This window comes from Epinephelus moara, chromosome 10, assembly GCF_006386435.1.
Source record: "Epinephelus moara isolate mb chromosome 10, YSFRI_EMoa_1.0, whole genome shotgun sequence".
NCBI lineage: Eukaryota > Metazoa > Chordata > Actinopteri > Perciformes > Serranidae > Epinephelus > Epinephelus moara.
In genome coordinates this window covers 27,948,893-27,973,402 of record NC_065515.1, presented here as the reverse complement: position 1 = coordinate 27,973,402, position 24,510 = coordinate 27,948,893, and the positions used below count along the sequence as shown (strand labels likewise).

Genomic DNA, 24,510 nt, shown 5'->3' with positions numbered 1-24,510 from the left:
GCGCGAGCTCGGCTTGTGGACACGCCGCTGGCAGGACAAAACGACTTGCTCCACATTGTCAGGAATAAAAGCCCCTACGTCTTTTTTAAAATTTTGCAATATTCTGACTGGATACTAATTTATTTTTCTCTATCTAACATGGCGGACAGTAAGGTGGAGAGCAGCGGGGAACTGAGCGCCAAGGTAAGGACAAGAGGAGAGGAGACAGGGACACAATGCTTTTTCTAACTCCGCTTATAACTGTATTACTCATTTGCCTATTTTAGGCACAGTGTCGGTGTAAGACAGAAGACTCTCAGTTTGTTAGACACTATCCAGCATCACTGGAGTGTAAATGCATCACTGTGTGACATTAAAGTGCATTGTAGTCCATTGAAGTGTGTAGGTGAAGCAGCTGTGTGAATGATGAGGAGTGAGGACGGGCTGGTTACGGTACAATGCATGAAGCACAGAAGCTTCCTCTGTGGGTTTAAACCTACACCGCCTCTCGGTTTAATCTACACGGAGTCACACATGAATCTCACATTATAGCATGCCTGTCCGTCATCTCACTAACATTGTTGCTCCATCCAGGTTGCTTTACAGAGAGGAGTCGGTGGCGATCTGTCGCCAAACTCACTGAAGTTACTTTCATTGATTTCAATGAAATAAAGACTTTGATAATTTGTTAAGTAGCGGACGTTACCGCCCACCGGTCAGTGTTTGGATGCTGTGGGAATAAAAGCAAACCTTGTGCAGGCTAATTACAAAGAAACAGCTCGGTTTTGTTTAAAAAAGTGTTTTGTTTTTTCATATTAAAAATCGGATCAATACTAAATAATAAACCACAGCCGATATTTCATTATTGGTTTTGTCTCACAGTTTAAACCCTGTTCTTGCGGACATGCATATTCATTCATTGCATATTAAATTAATATTCCAAAGGAGTTTTCTGACGCGGACAGAGCTGTATAATGAGACGACCCATACATATCCTACTACACAGGGATAATAACTCCACTATCCAGCTTAGGCTCTAACTCCTCTCGGTGACGTGACTGCACAATAATCTTAGTTTATTCACCTCGAGCTCTGCTAATCGTTGCGCGCGCGCACGGCTCCATGTTTATAAGTGTTATCATCGCGGAGATACTACGCGCACGAGACTCTCCCTCCCTCCCTGCGTCTTTTATTGTCTTTTAAAAGATGGACAAGGACTCTGCCGTGGCTACCTGGTGCTTCTAGGGATGCCGAGGCGGGTTATTGTTGATTCCCGCGAGCCCCCTCCGGTTTTGTTTGTGAGCCGCCGTCATGTAAAACAAAGTCAGTCTCCTTTAAGCGCGAGGCTGCGGGTCACAGTAGATAAATGAAGTGAGTGGAAGTATAGCCTATTATATCAATATCTATATATACCGTACAGCCCGCCGCCGCCGCGCTCTCATCCGGTCGGTTTACTTCAAGCAGCTTGTGCGCGAGGGACAGGGTCGTGCCCGATTCCACTGAGCCGCGCGTGCAGTAGCGCTCGGTTTGACTGCAGCCGCAGGAGGGCGCGAGACAAACAGACTGCTTCGCAAAAAAAAAAAAAAGAGCAGCGTCCACCAGGATGTCAGACGGATAGCCTCGAGCGTAACAAACCACTGTATGCTCCACGGTAGTTTTCACCAGTGTGGTAGAAAATAAAGACACATAGTTAAATTAAGCTATCGAGACCTGTTATTGAATTATCGCGAGATGGCAGGTCCTCGTATATGTGTGTGCATTCTTCTGGTGCAGGTAGAAAAGTGTCTGCAGCGAACACAGAAGACATTGGTGTCAGCATTAAGGATGCTCTGAAAACGTGTCTTCATATATTAGTATAATGTGGTCATACTAATGTGCATTAGGGCTTCAGTGTATGGAGATACGTCGTGTTGCTCAGGCAGCATATTGAATTAAACTCCAGTCCAGCCAGGGTTGTTTGAGGAGCTTCGTCAGTAGAAAATAATTTGCTTGCCTTGGCGCCTGCTCTGATTATCTGACAGAGAATAATCCGCCGCTGCGCTGCTGGGAGTTGTAGTCTTTGCACTGGTGTGCCTGTGGTTTCCCCACCACCAGCCTCCGCTCTGAATAAACTGCAGCAGTGACAGACGGTGTCAGGTTTCAGCCAGCAAGTAGGAGGTGGGAGGGACTTAGGAGGGATTTAACCAATAGGAGATGTGGGTTTAAAGCACCACCTGTCTGTAACAGGCAACTTGCAGCTCAGCTCCATGAAGGTGAGGAGTGAGGAGGATGGAGGGGAAAGTTTTCTTCCTCCTTCAGCAGGACACACTCAAGTTTGCGGCCAATCAGAGAGCCCAGTTTGATCAAGCTCGAGGAGTGGAGCTAATACACAACCACATCTGTTTTCCAACTGGAGGTGGAGCATGCTGCATTTTCAAACATTGTTTGTTTGGTTTATAGCAAGGGATGCATGACAGCATATTGATGTAATACTTTGTGGCTATGTTGTCACTCTGTGGCAACTGCTCCCTGTAGTCATTACATAGGCCTAGTTTTTCAGATAGTGCAGAGAGTTAGATATTATGATTTTCTATTCAAACTGGCTAATAAAAATCTATGTATATTTAAATAAGAGCGACACATAATCACTTGTAAGTAACTCATTATTCATCTGCATTTCAGTATCATAAAAAAACATCTAAAATACTGGACAATCTTGCAATGGGAGCACTCCAGCCTTGATACAGCTGCAACCTAAAGCAAATGTCAGCCAGTGGCATGAAGTGTGGGTGCCCATGGCCCTTTCCCTACTTCCTACCCTGCTACTTCCAGCCCCCCTTGCTCAAACCACACCCATCTTCAAACTCAGCCTTCATTGTGATCTCACGCATCTGTAAAGTTTCGTGACTGCATCTTGCACGGCTGCAACATTATCACATTAACAAAAATCTGTCCACAGACAGATCGCATGTAAACACCTAAAAAAAAGTACTTGGAACTGCTTCTGTGGTAGTTTCCGCTACAAGAGGTGTCACCACAACCACAGTGAGTCACGATGACACACAGAGTGAAAATGATACCGGCTATGGCGACATTGTCGTGACTGGTAAATACATTTGGCACGACATATGGAAAGTGAGTCTACTTAATGAAAATGCATTACTTCCTGCTGTGCACGGGAAATGAATAAAATGCAGCCACAGTGCCAAGAACATGAGACGAGAGAGAATACACAAAACAAACAAGGGTGTGAACATTTGCTCAGTATTTTGAGGCAAAGACCTTAATATTGACCTTTCACATTCAGTAGTAAAGTTCATCTGAAAACAAAAAGATCGCCTCGCCTGGTCATCTTAGGTCATGAGGTAACTTCTTTTGTCCTCATGTTATTTATGCTACGTTCATAACAGAGTGCACGTGTGTGTCTTTGCCTCCAGGAGCTGAAGGAGAAGAGACAGGCGGAGGAGACTAAGAATGGAGAGGATGCTGCTGCCAACGGCAAAACTGTAAGGAAAGCCTTTCTGTTTCCTCTCGCAGCTTGTGGAACATGAATGATCCTTTTCCTTCTGGTGACCTGTGCAAATGTGTCTCACCCTGGCAGGACGAGGAGAACGGCGAGCAGGAGAATGAGGTAGAGGAAGACGAGGAGGACGTGGGAGAAGAGGAGGAGGAGGAGGATGGAGAGGGTAAGTGTCTTTGTACCATGCTGAACAACACAAAGAAAGTAGAGGTCATGATACCCGGAGTTTGAGAACATGACTTAACTAAGCAAATGCATGTTGATAATATTAATCCAAAGATACTGTGACACTGCAGCAGCTTGGACAAAACTTATATATTAACAGAGTCTAGTGTAAGGTGGAGTATTATAAAGAAGCCTAGTCCAGCTTTCACTCTGAGTAACAATTAGCGTGACCATGTTTAACAGTACAGGATTATAATCACAAAGCAGCTAACTGTTGTAAGGGATGGCGGAAATGATCTGGCATGCAAATATACCTTTGGTTCAAAGGGAACGTTTCTTTGGGAAACGTCACCCTAACTTAACCCTAACTTTGATTTAACTACTTTAATCTATAGTTTGCACATGCAAAACAGGCAAGAATTGGTGATTTTATCATAAGGATCCCACCTTTACAGAAAATCTTGGGAGTTTACAGAGCTGTTCTCCAGGCAGCAGAGCTGTGGGGATGAACTCTCGATCAGAATATAAGTATTCATAAACTTAATATCTTTGTGCACAGAGAATGCAGCCTTTTTGTGCCGTGTGGTGTAAACATGTTAACACTGTGCAGTTACAGAAACAGACAGCTAAGCCGCCTAATTCACTGTAGTCCATATTGAGTCAATAGAAGGGTTAGTGTACCACCTGGTGGCCAGACTGTGTAACTGCAGAATGCACACAAGACCAAACAGACATCAGTTTCCATGAGTTAAACCCATAGTCAAGCAAGCTGATTGCAATGTCATTAAATTAGAAAAAAATATTCTGAGCATTTTGGAAGATATAAACCTTTAAAAAACAGCTCACAGATATATATTTTAATTTCTTACCTTAAAAAAAAGGCTCCGTATTTCCCATTTTAAATAATGTTACTCAACATAGTGCATTTGTCGAAGCTATTTTCAGTGGCAGATTAAAACACATTTGCTTCTCTGTTCCAAGCAGCATTACAGTGTCCTGTTCCTCTGTATTGTAGCTACAGTAAAGCCCATTAAAGTCGACTGAAAGTTAGGTTGAGCAGCCCCTCTTCAATACACTGTTCGTTACTCGTCACAGTTTCACAAGGAATGCACAATATATGGTACTGTCCTGTGTATATATAAATGAATACATCCTTATTTAACTTGTGTATCAGTATAGATCTTACACATACCCACACATAAAGACAGATTATACATCTGAGTACCACACCTGACAGATGCAACTGAAAGCTGTCTATCCTTGTGTGCAATGCAGCGACATTAAATGTTCAAGTGTCTCAGACTAAGAGGAAAAGAAGTGATGGATAAGGGGAGTCCGCCGTAATATTTACTGTAAGGTTACTGTAAGGTCAGCGTCATCTTATAACAACTCTGTAACATGATGGTCACTGTGTCAGTCTAACAGCCTGCAATGATCTGTGTGTGTTCAGGTGACGAAGAGGACGATGAAGAGGATGACCTCGATGGGCCAAGGGGAAAGAGAGCAGCTGATGATGACGATGATGAAGAGGTGAGGAAGAGTGCCATAATAATTCAACAGTTTCCTGGAATAGTGTTCTTGTTATTTCTGATAATCTACAGAACACAAGGTCAACACATTTTATAGTGTAGGGACTATTTGTTTAGTAGAAAGTAGTTCCCATAAAAACAATTCATCATTCACTGACACTAACTATACAGCACACTGTATTTACCATCATTCATCCTTGAAACTGCCAACAGTGGAACTAAAAATACAACATGGTGGTCTATGGCGTGTACGGAACTTTCTGCTAACTGTACCACGACGCCACACATTGTGTTTAGATGCATAAATCACTGTGATATGACCCTACAGCTGTGGGTGATGATGCAAAATGATTAATATGTGTCTAAAATCTGAATTTACTGCTCACCGTAGAGTTAACCACTGAGTGTGTGTTAACAGTGAGTAATGAATTACTTAACGAGGGAGCGCTTTTGGACACAGATGGGGTTGTAGTATTTCTGGAAATAATAGTTGCTGTTGCACATAAATGTCATCCTCAGCTGTGAGCACCATAAATTAAATTCCATGAAGCCATTGTACTGGTGGAGGCAGACAGCTCAGAGACAGATGTCTCTAAACTTGTGTAATTAGGACCAAAGCATGGCTAGATACTCTACCACCAGGGGTAAAGGAGAGATCATGCTTGGGGTTTATGTAAAGTGACCTTTGAATGTCCAAACTTAGATAATATGGTTAACACAACTCTAATTCAGGGCCCTGAGGAGTCATCTGTATTGGTAAAGTGTTAACCCTGAAGATTTCTGTTGCGTTGGATGAACAGAAAATACCTGATACATCAAACAGATCCCAGGTTTCCATTTAAACAACACACATAGTATGGACCATGAGACCTGGGAGCTCACCTTCTAAGTCTCTAGTCTAATGGCAGGGATCATCTGCACAGCTCAGAGGTACTAAAGTCTTTACTAACCTGATGGAGACTCAATGTAAAATCAATATCAAGGAGAGGAGAGACTGGACATCAGTCAGTTAGTGACAGCTGCCGGCTGAGTACAGGACGATCACTAAAAGCTCAACTGTACATCAGCAACAGCAAATTCAGCTTTACATTGAAGTACTATCACCAGTAGTGCAGTAGAGAAGGAACATACTCTAACTGAATGCAACCTTTAAATTAGTTCAGTCAACATAAATACAGCCAACTTTAATGGAAACACACTGTAACCTCATTGTATTACCTTCATCAATCTTGTTTTCGATGCACTCAGCAAGATAGCAACTGGTGACTTAGACATTTTGCCCTAATACCCCCTCCATTTAAATAAGGGGCACGCTGAATGGAAGGACAACAAACTGATATAACTGATCTGGAGAAGCAAAGAGAAGGAATTCTCTGTTTTCTGAGTGAATAGGAAGGTTAAAGCTGAGTGGTAGGTGCTGGTGCAGATGCTGCGACCCGTAACCCTTGGACATCGTCTCTGGGCTGAAGCCAACAGCCTGCAGCACCCTAGCTGGTTCATGATGTGAGAGCAGTTGGTCCCATGCATCATGATTAGGGTTAGCCCAACTACCCTGATGATCCCCGGCCTCTGGAGCCTAGCTCAACTGCTTTCCGTGCTTCAGTGCTCCAGCAATATCTCAGCAGCTAGTGAAAGACCAACCATAGGCTCAAAGCTAGCTGCTTGTCTTTATGATAACAAAGTAGGCTAGGAAATCTTGCAACTGGTGAAAAAGCCAGCACGAAGACGCTTGAGAACCTCCAGATAGGAAAGAAGGAGAGGTACCCCTGTCAATCACAGCCTTATAGGACAACAGATTGCTCTCATAGACATAAAGTCACAGGCAGCTGAGGACACCAAACAACACAGACTGTGCTTGCTTACCTCTTTTGGACCTGCAAGAAACATAAAGAACCGAAACACAGATCTATGGTGCAGAGAGCGGCAGATTAACATGTGGTATTTATAGCTGTGACTTTGTTTGTATACTGATGTAACCACTTTGTTTGCTGCCACAGGGAGGAATGAAACACAATCTAAAGTCATGGCTGCAGCCCTGTCCCCCTAGTGGTCACTAAAGATATTGCTGTATTCACCTGAGATGGCACCTCTCACTTTGTTCTCTTTTATTCCCAGGACGAAGTTGAAACCAAGAAACAGAAGACAGACAAGTAGAGTGTGTCTGGAGGACGCCACCATCAAGAGACAGCCAGTTTTCCAGCAAACCTTCAACACCTCAGTCCTCCCTTCTTAACAAGAATACTTTTAAAAAAAAAAGAGAATTTGTTTGTATTTTTATTTACATTTTATATTTTTGTAAATACTGTAAGGAGGTCGGCCATCTTGCAACAGTGATCTTTCTGGGTATCAAGTGGTGCTTTGAAGATTTTTAGATCCAGACTCGTCATCGTCGTCAGCCGTCCACATTCTGTATGAACCGACCAGAGGCATCCAGCCCGCGAGTCCATCCACAGGCTGGATGTCCCACCCCCGGCTTTCTTTTATTACAATATAAGATACTAGGGTCAGTAGGAACAAGGTGTGTGTTGACCTGTAGTCACATGGGATTGTTACAGTGACTCAGCGCTTCTCACAGTGCTGAGTGTGTATTAGTTGTAGTTTGTATGAGATTCCAAGGCTGTAGTTTCTGCTGTCCGTCTGTCTCTGTTCTTCTGTCTGTCATGGCCAGATCTGAATGTTTTTTATGTCTGTGCTACTTTGTTGAACAATAAACAGCCATTTGATTTTGTTTGTAACTGTGTTAGTTTCTACTTGTCAGTTGTGTGTAAAAAGAAAGAAGAGAAGCAGTTATCTGTGATGTGCGATCTTTTCAACCGTTTCAAAATAGAAATCAGATCAGCTGATGTTTCTGTTTGGACAGCCAGGATATCACATCTACCTTTTTGTTTTTCTTTTAGATAACTGGTTACTATGCCATGTGGTTGAGGACTGTAAAACACAAACTGACACATTAACTGTTGGAGACTCTCTTCATACATTTTCTTTTGAAATATATTCAGCTTGCCGGGTTGCACCTGTCCTGGTTGACAGTTTCAATAAAGTTTGTTGAAAACAGTGGACTGGGGGTCATGTATTTCAAACCATCTTGGCATCCTCTGCACATTCCAAAACAAGTGTAGCAGTGAGTAGCTGCACAGGAGAGATGTTATCCAAGGACAGAGGGATGTCGTGTGTTGGTAAGCCCTTCGAGGCAAACTGATTTGTAATGTTTGTAATGGCTTTATAAATAAAAATGAAAATGGGATAAAGCATGAAGTCGGGAGCTGCTCCAGAGACAATGAATGGGAGCCTGGTTTTGTGGACCCACAGAACAATTGTTTTCTTTTTTATATCCAAATGAGTTTTATTCTATTGTGGTGTTCTCAGCTCTGAAACAGAAAATGTACCCATATACTCAGAACATTCCTCTGGGTGCTCTCAGTGTCATCTATAACATCTTTCACCATTCATTGTCTGTGAAGCAGCCCCAGACTGTATTCTCTACAACATCACAAATTGGAGTTTTAGCACTCTAGTTTTTCAATTTTGATTTGGCAGAGAACTTAATATCTCTGGGTTGTGGAGAAAACAAGATATTTGTGGACGTCATCTTGGGTTTTTGGAAACACTGATTGACATTTTTCCCCATTTTCTGACATCTTATAGAAAGAATAACCAATAGATTAATTGAGGAAATCTTCAAGAGATTGATCAGTGAATAAAAGTCCTTTATTGTCCTTTTACTAGCACAATGACATTAAAAAGCTGCAGCTGTACACAGTGCAAGTTAAAAGGAATAACAAGTGACAACCCAGAATAATCATCACGTCACCCATAAATAAGAATGAAATAAATAATAATCAATAACAATAGGCAGATGTTATTGCACTTATTGAATGTAATGTCACCCAGACTAGAAATGAAAATTAGGACAGTTAGTCCAGGGAAAGAAACTCTGCTGTCTTTAACATTATCCAAATACTTATGTCAAATACTTGGCCAACAAAACTGATTTTGATTCTGGAGGTAAGATGCTCAAATTATATTGCAATACCAAGTCAGGAGTTGCTAATCCATGAAGAGTTTTGTGGTAAAAAGTTCATGTAAAGCATACATAAATCAAGTTATTTTACTAACCATACAGTATTTGCAATGGTGTACCCCAGGGTTCTGTGTTAGGTCCGCTGTTATTTTCAATTATATGAATAGTCCTCATTTACTGTATATATTGTATATATTGTGCTGGCTCATCGCTAACAGAGGCTGTGGCCAAACTGTAGGCTGTCTTTAACGTTATACAGATTCAGCTTTCACAACTAAAGCTGGTTTTAAATGCTGATAAAACTAAAGTTAGGCCTTTCTCAGACACTAGGAAGTAGCCTGTGAACACTCCTGATGTTCTTACTGCTCAGGGAAAGAAGTTAGAGGTTGTCACTTGTTACAAGTATCTCTGTATTTGACTTGATGATGCCCTTTCTTTTAAACTTAAGGTTGATAATCTCCTTAAGAAGCTGAGGCTGAAGTTAGGATTTTATTTCAGAAACAAGTCATGTTTGTCCTTTAAGGACAGAAAAAGACTGGTTGCTGCTACGTTTTGGATGATGGTGATCTGTTGTACGTGAATGCACCTGCACATTGTTTACACGTGTAAGATACTTCTTATCATAGTGCACTAAGATTTGTTACAAACTATAAAGCCCTCACTCATCACTGTACGCTTTATTCCAGGGCCGGTTGACATCTTTGACCTTTCACAGACCCAGTCACTGGTATTTGTTAATTTATAAAGCCCTACTGGGTAAGCTCCCTTCATACATTGTAGTTTGATTAAACAGAGATCTGACTGTAGCTACAGTCTGAGATCTCAAGACTCAGTTTTGTTGTCTGTTCCTGGTGCTCAGACTGAGCTGGGAAAGAAAGTTTTTGTGTGCTCTGCTCCTCTCACTTGGAATAACCTTCAAAAAGAGTTGAAACTATGTGAACTGGTCTCTCTGCCTGACTTTAAAGCTCTCATAAGTACAAGGATGAATTAATCTGTTGGGTCTTGTCATCATGCATAGGTGTTCTAATATTTCTACATGTTACTGTATATTCATTCATTTTCATATTCATATTCATTCACATCTTCTGGGTGATACATTTTATAAAGATTAGGTTGCTATGGCCTTAGATATGAAAAAAAATATTTACAATCAGCCAAATATTTTGTGTGTTATGAGCTGAAAGTTTGATACATATTCAGAACAGATGTTACAAATTCTTGATTTAGGTCTCAGGATTGCGAAATTCTGGTGAAATTTCTACAAACTATTGAAGAGGTTTCAGAAGCAGAAGAATGTGTGAGATCATTTCCTCCTGTTGTCAGAGTAAGGTACTCTCCAGCTCACAGTTTGGGTGAAATCACAAAGCCGCAGCACACAGAGTTAATGTAGTTATATAGGAGCTGTTGGCATTTGAACAAAGTTGTGGGACAGTGTCCATCCTCCAGTCTGATTTACGTAACAGTGAGGTATGATGATGAGAGTGAAAAGAGGCCAGCAAACCACAAGTCACTTCACCAAACAGGAGGGACAAAGATGACTAAGTATGAGGAATTTCTTATTGTGTATAAACTGAATTTTGTAAATGAGTGAATAAAAAAAACTGGCAACAGTTGGCTGAATGTTAATTAGCTGATTATTTAATGATACAGACCTGTGGCCTGACCTCCCATATGATGGAGTCCCTGGAGAGGCTGGTCCTGTCATATCTCCATCACCTGGTTCAACCATCACTGGACCCCCTTCAGTAACCAGCTGATGGTGGGAGTGATAGACAGCATCATCTTCCTGCGTCACCTTGCCCATGCCCACCTGGACAGGTCAGGCAGCACTATGAGAGTCACATTCTTTAAATTTCTCAAGTGCGTTCAACACCATCTGGCCTGCCCTGCTGGGGATTAAGCTGATGGTGATGAAGGTAGATTCTGGATTGTGGACTGTCGGCAACAGTATGTTAGACTGCCGGCATGTCCGACAGTGTGGCGAGCAACACAGGGCCCCAGAGGGCACAGTCCTGTCACCATTTCTGTTCACCTTTCATGCCTCAGACTTCAGATACAACTCTAAGTACTGCCACCTGCAGGAGTTCTCCAACAATAATAATAATAATAATAATAATAATAATAATAATAATGATGATAATGAACTTATTTGATATAGCACCTTTCAAAACACAGTTACAAGGTACTGCACAATAAAACTAAACACAATTAAAACACAAGAAGAATAAAACAAATAACATGTCATAAAATGTAATCTAGTAAAAGATAAAATAAAGAAGGCCAAAGTTAAAATCAAGATAATAAAAGGTCATTAAAACAAATAAGATCAATAAAATAGACAGACAGCTCAGATAAAGTCGGGATATGCTTTCCGATAGAAGTACATTTGTAGGAGAGACTTAAATGAAGCCAGTGACTCAGACAGCCTTATATCCTCGGGCAGGTTGTTCCAGAGCATCGGGGCCCAGGTGGCAAAAGCTCTGTCCCCTTTGGTCTTCAGTCTGGACTCTGAGACAAACAGAAGACCCCCGCCTGAGGATCTCAAACTACATAAAGGTTCATACAGAACTAACAGGTCTGAAATGTAGGGAGCCAGGCCATGAAGAGCCCTAAAAGTAATTAATAAGATCCCTGGAGCCCAATCATTACAACTTTCTGGTCCATAGGATATAATGGCCACTATCATGGACATAATCAAATATATTTGAATAAACATATCAAATTATCCAAATACACTTAATCTGTACTTGAGATTTAATATTAGCCATATTTATCTATAAGATCCTCACCAATAAACAAACTGTGTGCACATACTTGCACCTTTAAAAATATTTCATATTCGCACTCTTTCCTACTTTGTATTGCAACTGCTGCACAACAACTTCCCTCGGGATAAATAAAGTTGTGCCTCATTCTGAAAACTCATTTTGGTTTTATTGCTGCTTACAGATGATATTTTAATAAGAGGTTCTTTGTCACTGAGGCTGTGAAAATTGGACTGAGACATAAACTGTTGCTACATTACCATAAAACTCACACCACTCCTAATTCTTGGCAATAACTTTATTAAGAGAAGTGCCTTTGGCATCTTTTCAGTCACACATGCAGGCACCAGATTGAATATATGATTGTCCAGAAATATTCATCTTATTCAGACGTTCAATGCATCCATCTGACACAAACCAGTTCAGAGGAAAACTTTGGCAACTGGTTTGCTTCTCAAAGAGCAAAGTGTGATGACCTCCCTGTTTTACACACGGATTGTGGAATTTGAAGTGTAGATTTGTGTATCACAAAGAACAATAAGGCTGTTGGTTAATGCATTGAAGTGTCAACACTGATAGAAACGGTAGTGAGAGGGTGGAGATGGAGCTGTCTGAGCTGAGGTCAGGGGTCACGTAGGTATGCGGCTGCGGAGGTACTCCAACACTGCATCAGTTCCTTTGGCCACGATGGCTGCTCTGGGTGTGCGGAAAGGATTCCCATCCAGACTGAGACACCTGAGGAACAATAGAGATTTTACAGTTAATGGTTTTTTGAATCTTATTTTCACCATTTCTAAACTAGAAATAATTTCCTGGAGTGCCCTCTAGTGGAATCCTCTAGTAACATGCACAGTACACAGGCAAGAATGTGACCAATTCTGTTCACAACCCAGAAAACTGTCAGCACAAATGTGTGGTTAACAAGCCAGTATATCTGCGGCCTAACACAAGTTGGGACATCATACAGGACATCTGGCAGACTGTAATTCATACCTGAGGGTGGTACACAGGCCCAGTTCAGGGGGGATGTTCAGCAGGTCATTGTTTGACAGATCCAGCGTTGACAGATTAACCATCTTAATCAGACGATGAGGGTCCACCTCGCCCACCTGGTTGTTACCAAGCAACACTGTCTCCAAGGAAACTATCTCATAGAGGACTTCAGGGAAGGACTTGAACCTGCGATCAGCACAAAGACTCTTAGTGGACAAACTGTAGAAGACAGTGCAGCTAACTGATTTGTTTTCAATAATAAATAAAACATATTAATGATCTATTGGTGTCCTAATAGATCTGCTATTGGAGCTGCAGTGTTACTGAATTCTTTAACACATTATGGAGTGTTTATATGCTGTGTGTCCTCTATCAGTATCTCTTCCTTATGTCTCTCTCATATCCCCTTCAGCTGAGAGGAGGGGAGGAGACAATTGAGGGAAGTGATGTTAGCCACAGGTTACACTAGAGCACATGACCTCCATGTGACATCAGCAGTGACACTAAACTTATTACTATGATCCCTCTGAGGTCATGTTTGAGCTCAGTGTTTGACACAGTGCTCTAAGTCTTTACAGGATTGAAGGGCCTTTTTAAGTCTTCATGCTAAAGACCACACAGATTTGTTTGGTACAATTTGAATGATTCTACACAGTATGTTTAAGTATAGTATCAATAACCATAATAAAAACAATTCATTTATCACTCTAAGTGAATGCTGACACACATACATCTTGGATCAGAGAGTTACCTGTTGCAACTGAGGATAATAGAGCGTAATTTAGTTAAGTTCTTCATATCAGATGATAAATCACTCAGCTGGTTATTCCTGAAAGAAAAGAAAGCAGAACATTGGTGCAACATGAACCCTTCACTGTTGGTTCTAAATCAAATACTCTCACATTCATGGCTTCATGTGCCTGTTATAAAGTTTTGACTGTGTACTCAATTCTCTTTGTTTAAACAGGACATGACCTCTATGGATAGAGCTGCAGTGCTTGCACCATATTCAGAGCTGTGACACAATTAATGATCATCACACTCACATCAGTCCCACTTCTAACTTGTCTAATCTAATCGAGTCTGTTGATCTTCTTAAAGTAAAAATCTGCCACTTTTTATATGACGTCCAACCAGTGTTGATGGCCACTGTGTGTTGTATTGACTGAGAGCGCTGAAATCACAGCTGCAAAATCTGTTGTTCTTCCTGAATGGAAGATGAGGATACATTTTGCAGTGTTGGCTGACTCAGATATTCAGCCATATTTATTTGAGCTAGAATATTTGGCCAAAGAAATGCAGCAGAGAGAAGCCGAGGTTATGGCTGCATGAGCTGTGCAGAGGATACGGGGACCCTCCAGACCCTGAGCTGCTAAAAGCAAACACCTACTGGTGGTGCCTTTGCTTAAATTGCCTTGTGATGTTAACAAAAGCGGAATCATTCTGCTGCAATGAATTTTAGCATGGGTGGAGCTCATGTGTGTGTTACTATGTATGAAAATTAAACTTCTCACTTGGACGGAGGTGTGCTGGAGACCTTCTTCAAGATCTCGAAGATAAAATGGAGAAGACAACCAAGACTAGCAGGGCCGAGAGGGCAGATGACCACTGAGTGAGTATTTGTCAGCTAATGCTATTTTTTGGTTTGCTATGCATTCTGGTACCATTTAGGCAAACTTTGCCTTTAAATTCCATAAAATCAATAGCGTCGTTTTTTAGATAAAGTATAGAATTGGACTGTTTTACACATTGTGACAGTTAGAAAAGACAAACATTTGGTTTGGACTCATTTCATTCCTATTTGCTAACAAACTGTATTTGAAGTATTTTACTGCATATTCAGACTGAAAGCAGTAAACATGAACAAAACACTGAAGGTCTGATGATTTGTGTTGTTGTTGTTTTTTTGATTCTGCAATAGGAGTGTTTGCAGCTGGGTATCAGACTCTTGGACAAAACGAGACATGTGAGGACATCACATTGGACCAAGATTGTCAGCTGCAGCCCTCCATGTGAATACTGTGGAAGCAGAACTGTAAATGCATGTTGGTTGATTTGTGTGCCTGTGTGTGTGTGTGTGTGTGTGTGTGTGTACCTGAGGTCGATGTGCGTCAGCTTCGGGAACTTGCAGACATCAGGAGAAAAGCAGGTCAGTCTGTTGAAACCCAGATTGATATCTGAAAGTGAGGAGAGGAACTCCACCAGCCTGCACACACACAACATACATGTGGTTAGTAAACTGTGGTCAACACAATCTTTCATCTCCGTCAAACAGTGATGATGATGATGATGATGATGATGATGATGATGATGTGTGTGTGTGTGTGTGTGTGTGTGTGTGTGTGTGTGTGTACCTGGGAGGTATGGATGTCAGCTGGTTCTTGCTGAAGTTAACTGTGGTAACACTTTCACCTGCTGCAGCATCAAACAGTTCATCTGGAATATGATCTGCCTGCTTCTCACTGAACACAAACACACACAGTTACCCTGAAATGTATTAATATCCAACTATGCAGCTTTTATTTTCTTTTTGATCAGTCATGACAACGTTGTAGTCACGACAACAACACAACATTGTCAGATGATCAGATGGGCCGGAAAGAAACATACCAAAAATGTATTTTTTGGCACTTTGAGCACCACAAGCTGAGTGCCATCTAATTCCATTATATTGGAGAGAAGGCAGACATCTTTACAGCTGATATCATCAACAGTCACCAACTCACACCAAAACAATCTAGACTGATAAATAGCACTACAGGTAAGAGGAAAAATATATATTTTTGATTTTTGGTTGAACTGTCCCTTTAAAAGCAGAGACCCGGAACAACCAGCTCCTTCAACACAGTATGTGACAAGATAGCAGCTGTATGTGAGAAGCATATAACTCATTATGAAGTTTTCCACACGAGTGTGTCACTGACCTGTACTCCACTAACTTGAGAGTTTTAATGCTGTGTACATTGACCCTGGCTTGGCTGGGTAACGTCATGGCTGTCTGTCCATCATCTGCTTTCTCAGGCTCCTCTGCAACACACAAATGCACAAGCACACACACACACAAACTTCAGGATGCCATATAAGCTCTTTACTTTCTCTTTATACTATTGATAGTCCCTATTATTAAGGTCAAACATTTGATTAATTGAAAAGAAAAAAAAAAAGGTAAAGAATCTTGAAGATTTCTATTCAGGTTGATTTATTAGTTACACTGGTAACAACCCTGGTGAGGTCAGTGGTGAAAACGGCTTTAAATCAGCACAAAAAATGTACTGTACCTTTAATTCTTCCTCTTAAATATTTCAGAAGCTCATTGGTTCCTTTCTGTGATGGGGACAACAGCAGACGAGTGCAAGCAGTTAGAAAAGTAAGTACATTGGACATAAGCATTACCAGCTGATACATACATACAGAACCATCTCTAAACCCATCACCTGCACCTGCATCACCCGCATCTACAAAAGATATCTCATTAACGTATGACTGCTGTGGTGGGAAGCCATGCCTATTAAGCCTATTAAAGCTGTCAAACTTTCCATATGAAGGAACCTATCCTAGAAGACATCAGTCTTTACTGGTTCACATGCTGAATCTTTGCTTTGGGAACAAGCAGATTTTTTCCCAGCTGCTCAAATACTTCCACAGTCTATTGTGTTTTATATTTGTACTTCATTTTGATCAGTTTGTGTAGATTACGAGACCCCGGTGTATAACACAAAGAGAACTGTATAGTAAACTTAACTCCAAATGTTAATTATATTATTAAAGGCAGCCTGCGGACACAGAGGCGTGGAGCTCCCAGAGTGGGGGAAAGACAGCCGACAGTTTGGATGGCTTGTTGGTTAATTTGTAACAAAAATGTTACATATTGACATATTTACATTATGTGGAGGGTTATCCACAGAAGACTACTGTAACAGTTTCATTACACACAATAAAATTCAATATCTTTTAAAAAACGTGAAGGATTTTACTTATTCCATGACCTTTCCAGGTTTTCCATGTCCGTGGGAACCCTGTTCACAGTGTATTCTATTCAAGGATCGTGAAAACCAAGAAAGATAACTAAAACGAGGGCTATAACAACAACGATGTGAGCACCCACACTGATGAACAATAACATTTCACAGCCAGACTGAGTGATTAGAATAGACGATGTAAAAAGTGTTTTCTAAATTAGAAACCATCCACCGGAGTTAGAACAATTTATATTTACAGTTATTGTTATCTGTCTTATTGTGGATGGGCCTTAATACTGTGATTTCAGATGGTGTTTGTACAGACTAAACTAACACTGGGTTATCTTCCGTTTTCCTGTGTGTGTGTGTGTGTGTGTGTGTGTGTGTGTGTGTGTGTGTGTGTGTGTGTGTGTGCAGAGCAAAAAAGCTTGCTAAATTTTGCTCTGTTTCTGCTGTTATAGGCAGCTTGGCTGTATGGAGGAGAAGATGCTATGTATTTCCATGAGTGACCAGTATTGTCTTCTTGACCCCTTTTGTATTTGATTCCCTGCCATATTTAATGTAATTGGTGGAATCAAATAAAGAATTCAAATGTGTGTGCTCTGTGTGTCACGTACAGTGAGCAGGTCTCTCCTGATTCCTCTGAGAGGGTTTCCCTCTAACAGTAACACCTTCAGATTGGGCAGCAGGCTGAGAGATGCTGGAAGACTGACAGGGAAAAGTCAGTGACAGCTGTTAGCTCACACACTCACATTCACAACAAAGACAGAATTGAGGATTAAATCACAAAACACCCAGAATATAATACAAAATAAAGTAGGAGTGTGTGAGAGACTCGTGGTTATACTGGTTACTGACTGGATGTTTGCGCACAAACAGTTAACTAGTGTGATGATGCTGGTGACCTACGTGCCAATGTCATTGTTGGTGAGGTCGAGGCGTGTGAGCGTGCTCAGTGAGGTGATCTGTTCAGGGAGGGTTTGGATCTTGTTGTCTCGAAGTTCTAGAAAAGAAATGGCTGTCAGGCAGGCCAGGTTCTCCGCATCCAACTGTTCAATCTGGTTGTTCCCGACATACACGTCCTACGCGCACACACACACACACACACACACACACACTTCGTTATAATGACATAAATGTTTCCCTTTCACCTAGGGAAACTCTCATGTTGCTATGGTTACCTTGAGCGCCGGTGCAGGGAGCTTTGGGAGGAGGCGGAGCTTGTTGTGTCTAAGGTAGAGCTGCTCCAGAGCGATCATCTCTGATATGCTGGCGGGAATGTCAGTCAGCTGGTTGTTGCTGCAGTCCAACAGCTTAACACCTGTCAAGTAAAGTCAGACCTCAATCAGATGGACACTGACCGTCTCTCAGTGTCGTGTAAAGTCATGTTGTTCTCACCACTCTGCTGCTCACGCTTTCTCTGTTTTTAACACAAAGACTCTTCACACTCACTAATTATCTCCAAACACTTCGTCTTTCATTTTCTTTTTTGCAACTGCTGTTAAAGTACTGACATTGAAACTTTACCGTGTTTGCACATATTTCAAATTAAAAGCCTGGCAAGAAAAGAAGGGACTGAGCCCTTTTAGCCATTGAAAGGCTTCTAATGTTATGTGTGTAAAGGAAGTGTTACGTTTCATTAAAAGCAGCTTCTCAAATATCAAACAGAATAACAGCCTTGCGTTTGGGTGCTTTTGCCAACCAGTCAATTTGCAGTTTGCATCCATGTGTGTCCAGACTTGTATAATATAAGTAGTGAGGACTGTGAGGGAATTTAATGAAATGTATTAAGTTTATTTTTGGGCGAAACATGGATGTTTCACACTCGGGCTTGGCAATATGTTGATATTATATTGAGATATGAGACTTACACACTGTAACATCAAAAGTATTGTTTTTTAAGGCTGCATTACAGTGAAGTGATCTAATTTTCTGACCTTACCAAACTGTTCTAGCTGTTCTTTAATTTGCCTTTGCCCACTTTGCCATTATATTCACACTATTGATGATTATTGATAAAAATATCTCACTGTGTAAATATTCTGCAAAAGTACCAATAGTCAACCCCACATTATCACTGCAATATTGACATCAAGGGTTTAAAATATGTTGATTTGAGAGTTTTTCCATATCACCCAGCCCTACTTCACACACATCTTCAAAGCAGCAGCACAGAGGATCTATACAATCAGCACAGTTTCAAGATGGACGCCAAGGATTAGTGTCACCAGTTCAGTATCTGTTAAATGTCACCTCTTCTCTTCTCTTCCTAAGATATTACGATGAATAATTGCCAGCAAAGTGTTTTTGCAGAACATTATGATGTTGTGATGAAGTTGACCTTTGACCTTTGAGATAAAAATTTCATTACTTTATCATTTTATCCCATTTTGTCATAATTAGCGCATTAATTCATGAGTAATGGCAAAAAACTTGTTTGGTATGGTCACAGTGACATTTGTGCCAAATTGGAAGAACTTTCCTTGAGGGGTTCCTGAGGTATTGCTTTCACAAAAAAAAAGGATAGACAAACGGACGGACGGACAACCTGAAAACATGATGCCTCTGGCCATGGTTGTTGGTGGTGCAAAGGCATAAAAAAACAGAAATGTACAGTATTTGGTTTAAAATGAGAGCAACAGAGTGATGAGTACGACATGACCTCTGACTGAATCAAGGCTATGCAAATGGACACTATACTGATATTTTCAAGACAACAGGTAAACATTGAAGACCTTGTGAGTTCGCATTAACAGCAAACAGTCTTGCCAGCAAATTAAAGCAAGAAAAAAAAAACACTAAAGTATGATAACATATAAAAACAGCATAAAGCAGAAATAAAGCCCTTTCGTAAATCTAAGCCTGTTTCAAAAAAGATGTCAAGATAAATTAAGGCCACTCTTCAGGTGTGAAAAGCAGCCATGCAAAGAAGCAGAGAAGCTGAAACACAACACAGCTGATCTTACTTGTGAGCTGGGCCACGCTGTCAGGCAGACAGCTGAGCTTGTTGTGAGACAGGTTCAGTGTCTGCAGACAGGTGAGACTTCCCAGGCTGGAGGGCAGGCCCTTCAGATGGTTGTTGGACAGGTCCTTTAAATCGATCACAACAGACAGGACGCCTCCGTCAGCCCATCACACAGCACAACAGAATGGGAGTGTAATACACTACACACAGTATGTGTTAGTTACCAGCTGGGTCAGGTTCTCCAGTTGTCCCAGTTCCTCTGGCAGGCTTTCCAGCAGATTCTTCTGGAGTGTGAGACTACAGAGGTTCTTTAGAGTACACACCTCTGCTGGCAGTGATGTCAGCTGGTTATGACTGACCACACAGGAGAACAAACACTCATTAGAATGTCTTCCCACAAAAAGAGCTTAATGCTGCTGCCAGATAATTAGACCAGTTAGAGCTGTGACACCCTGTGGTGGGTGCTGCAAGTGTTTCAATACAAATAAAAGCGCTCGGCAGATTCGTATTCATAGAAACCTTATTATATGTCATGATGGATCTTGGTTTTGTGTGTGTGTGTGTGTGTGTGTGTTTGTGTGTGTGTGTGTGTGTGTTTGTGTGTGTACCTGAGTCGCAGTTGCTGGAGCTCCTGCAGTTCTCCCAAAGCACTGGGTACACTGCTCAGCTGGTTGTCGTGGAGCTGCCAGGGCAAATTATAACATTTTAGTTTTAACAGCTAGAATGATAAATGCTACTATGAGACATCAGTAACATTTATCATTTTGACACCGCTTCATCTCTGGGTCAATTTAATCCACAACGCATCCCCACTGCCCCCCATCGCCCTGTGTGACTCCCCATTCAACGAGTCTCCTCATCACCAGGACCTAATGTGGGAAGTGAACATCAGTTCCCTCATCAAAAAAAAAAAAAAAAAAAAAAAGGATGTACATCCTGCGGCAGCTGAAGAAGTTCAATCTGCCAAAGACAATGTTGATGCACTACTACACCGCCACCATGGAGTCCATCCTCACCTCCCCCATCACCATCTGGTACGCCACTGCCACTGCCAAGGACAAGGGCAGACTGCAGCGAATCATTCGCTCTTCAGTGAAGATGATTGGCTGCAATTTGCCATCCCACCAGGACCTGTACTTCCAGGACCCCGAGGCAGCCAGGAAAGACTGTGGCTGACGCCTCCCATCTTGTACACAAATTGTTTACATTAATTGCGTGGCTCTTAATTATTTTTAAAACAGATATATTGCACATACTTTTATTTTTTTTGTTTGTATCTTTTGTTTTCTCTCACTGTATTTACTGTTAAGCACCATAACACCAAGCCAAATTCCTTGTATGTGAAACATACTTGGCAGTAAACCTGTTTCTAATTTCAAATGTGATTTTGGATCCACCAGTTAAAATGAGTTTCCATTTCTACACGATTTCAAAAATGTTTTGTTGTTCAGTTTTGTTCTTAATTAGTTGATTAAGTCAGTTTTCCTCCAACAGAAGCTGTGGTAACCTGAAAGAGACTTTTACTCAAGCTACTCAGAGGCAGACATAACAACGACCAGCATAAATTCACGGAAACCCGTGACTGGTGGGAGATGATGATGTGTATTACTTCTTACTTACTTATTGCTTCTTACTGATTGAGCTGTAGTTACTTACATCCAGTGTAGTGAGTGCAGGCAGCAGTCTGATGTCATCAGACAGTTGTGTGAGCTGATTGGAGGAGAGCAGCAGTTTGGTGAGGTCAGTCTGTTCCCACCAGCGATCTGATGCTCCGAAGGACACATCCTGCTGTGCTTCCTCTGGTGTGTCGACGTTCAGACGATAAACGTTCTGAGGGACTGAGGCATGTGTTAATATGGTTATCACGCACACACTCATACATGTTTAGCTGGTTAAAGAGAAAAAAAAACAAAAAAACAAGATTTTCAGCATCAACATTATGCCCAAGTGTCACATGGCTGCTTTACAACACTGACTAGACCCCAACCGCAGAAGTGTGCTTGGGTTTCCAGCAGTGATATTACTGTCTGCTACTTTATGTATTTGTTACAGAAGGGGAATTCATTATTCAGAATTATTTTTTTCTTTACTGCCACTCATCTTCTTTTAGCTATTAGGAAGAATAAAATAAGATCTGGATCAATGATGGTCAGAAAGCATAAAAAAGTCCTTATAATCTCTGAGGCAGATATTTTTCCATTTTTATCCCTTTGAAACACACAAAAGGCAAAGTGACAGCAGGAGAACAGACACAGTGGGGTGGCCCTATTACTCATTGTTGAAAGTCTTATATACACTGTAAACACCGATCAGCCAAAACATTAAAACCACTGTCTGGTGAAGTGAATAACACTGATCATCTTGTTACAGTGCAATGTTCTGCTGGGAAACTTTTGGTCCTGGCATTCATGTGGATGCCACTTGACATGCACCACCCACCCAAACACAGCTGCAGACCAAGTATCCCCTCTCATGGGAAAGGCACTCCCTGACGGCAGTAGCCCTCCTCCATCAGGACAATGTGCCAAGCCACACTGCAAAAACTGCTCAGGAATGGCCCGAGGAACATGACAAAGACCTCATGACATCAACCTGGCCTTCAGCTTCCCCAGACCCCGATTTCATGGAGCAGACTAGGCCCTAACATGCCAAGACATGGACACGGGACCTCTGGGGGTGTCCTGTGGTGTCTGGCACCAGGGCATTGGCAGCAGATCATTTGAGACCTGCCAGTTGTGAGGAGGGGTACTGGCAGGTCCCACAGATGCTCGATCAGAATGGCCTCTTCCTCAAGTTCCTTGTGCCATTACTGAGCAGTTTTTGTGGTGTGGCATGGTGCATTTCCTGCTAGATGGTCACTGCCATCAGGGAGTGCCTTTCCCATGAGAGGGGATACTTGGTCTGCAGCTGTGTTTGGGCGGGTGGTGCATGTCAAGTGGCATCCACATGAATGCCGGGACCAAAAGTTTCCCAGCAGAACATTGCACTGTAACAAGATAATCCATGTTATTCACTTCACCTGTCAGTGGTTATAATATTTAGGCTGATTGGTGTAGTATGTTAAAGTTACATTCATCTGATCTACCACTAATCTATTGCAAGGCCGAACATCAACTGCAGACAGAGTGAAAGCACCAATGTAGTTGCACGTCATCTAGTCTAGAGCATATGGGTTATGGTTCATAAAAATGGCAGAAAAAATCATTGTCTGCCCTCTGCCTTCTCTGACGGATATCTCCAGCTCCCGGTGCCTCTGCAGAGCCAAGAAAATGATTAAAGACTGTTCCTACCCTGGTCTCAAACTGTCCTCTCTCCTGCCCTCTGGTAGGAGTCATGGGAGCTTACAGTCACGCACAAATGAACTCAAAGATTTTACCTGTTAAATAATTTTCCTCTTCAGGTGCAATCCACTAATATCAAGTGCAATCCACTATTGATTTTACATTACAATGGCTTGATACAGCACATTTTTACACTATTAATTTCCTATTTTATGAATGATTATGTTATCTGTTTTTTACTTGTTTCAATGACTAGTTAGCACCTGATCAGATGTAACGTTAGCACTCCTAATCTCGATTTATATTCTATATACAATGATAATAAAAGCTTTGTATTCTATTCTGTATCTACTATGTGTGCTTGAACATAACTTTTTTTTTTATATTTATGTTCATACTCATCCAGCATAGTTTACATTGGACAAAAACTTTCAATCATTCTCAAAAACAGGGTGAAAAACGTTACATCTAAAAAAAATAGCTGCAATATTATGTGAAATGTATATTAATATATCTACCTTATATTGTAAACACTGTCCTTTTTCTTTTTGTATTTCGCTCCAAGCGTTATATCTAGACTTACATATTTCAGCACCATTTGGACCTAAGTTAATGTGAACATTTCTACTGTCAGTGAAACCATATATATGTCTATGAGTGAAACTGTTACTAGTAGCTAACAGCTAACGAGGTAAAGTTACCTTCTGTTAGCCCTCGGCCGGACAGGTTGAGCTGGCCGCTCTTCCTGGCTGCCTTCAGCAGACCGTGAGGGACGGTCGGCTCCTTCTTCTCCGTCCTGAAGCCCGCCAGAGAGTCCACCTGACCCGCTTTTTTAAACCGAGACATTCTCCCCACACTCAATGAAATGAGGCTGTTAGTGGTGTTTACCTCCACCTCCACACCCCAAGTGTCTTCCGCCCGCCAGCAGCAGCAACAACAACACTTCCGTCCAGAGTCCTTCAGAATAAAAGCATTACCTACTCAACACAATCAGACTTGCCACAAAACTACACAAAATACTCCTAACTGGCAAGGGCTGTACTTTCACTCGACACAAAATCATTTGTCGCGATTTAAGAACAAACACGAAACCCTTAAAGAACAGTTCCCGACCCACATTAATTCTGGCAGATTAGTAGCAGTAGCATTTCCTGCTTTTATTCTGAAGGGTACCGGAGCGTTTCGAGAGCGGTAAACCGTGGTTTGGTCAAAGATTCCACGACAGCGGCACTTTACGTTATACTACACGATTGATTAACTTTATATCGTAACTATCAATGCTGCAACAGTAGCAGACAATGTTGAGGTTAAAAACACTTGTGGGCCCTCCAACAGGAGCAGAGCCAGACAAATG

At 41.6% G+C, this 24,510-nt stretch overlaps 2 protein-coding genes across 2 annotated transcripts; one reads left to right on the top strand and one right to left on the bottom strand.

Annotated features, from left to right (window-relative positions):
* On the top strand, positions 1-8,229 carry ptmaa (prothymosin alpha a). Its single transcript, XM_050055048.1, has 5 exons — positions 1-183; positions 3,396-3,464; positions 3,560-3,644; positions 5,094-5,173; positions 7,288-8,229. The coding sequence occupies exons 1-5, from the start codon at positions 139-141 to the stop codon at positions 7,324-7,326; spliced, it is 318 nt and encodes a 105-aa protein (XP_049911005.1). The 5' UTR covers positions 1-138; the 3' UTR covers positions 7,327-8,229.
* A 4,012-nt stretch (positions 8,230-12,241) lies between these two features.
* lrrc40 (leucine rich repeat containing 40) lies at positions 12,242-24,089 on the bottom strand. Its single transcript, XM_050055534.1, has 15 exons — positions 23,858-24,089; positions 21,532-21,713; positions 20,484-20,557; positions 20,100-20,229; positions 19,877-20,000; positions 18,092-18,231; positions 17,820-17,992; positions 17,528-17,618; positions 16,230-16,275; positions 15,876-15,978; positions 15,306-15,413; positions 15,047-15,157; positions 13,703-13,780; positions 12,952-13,137; positions 12,242-12,693 (listed from the first exon to the last, which is right to left on the bottom strand). The coding sequence occupies exons 1-15, from the start codon at positions 24,000-24,002 to the stop codon at positions 12,588-12,590; spliced, it is 1,797 nt and encodes a 598-aa protein (XP_049911491.1). The 5' UTR covers positions 24,003-24,089; the 3' UTR covers positions 12,242-12,587.
* Between the last annotated feature and the right edge of the window lie 421 nt (positions 24,090-24,510).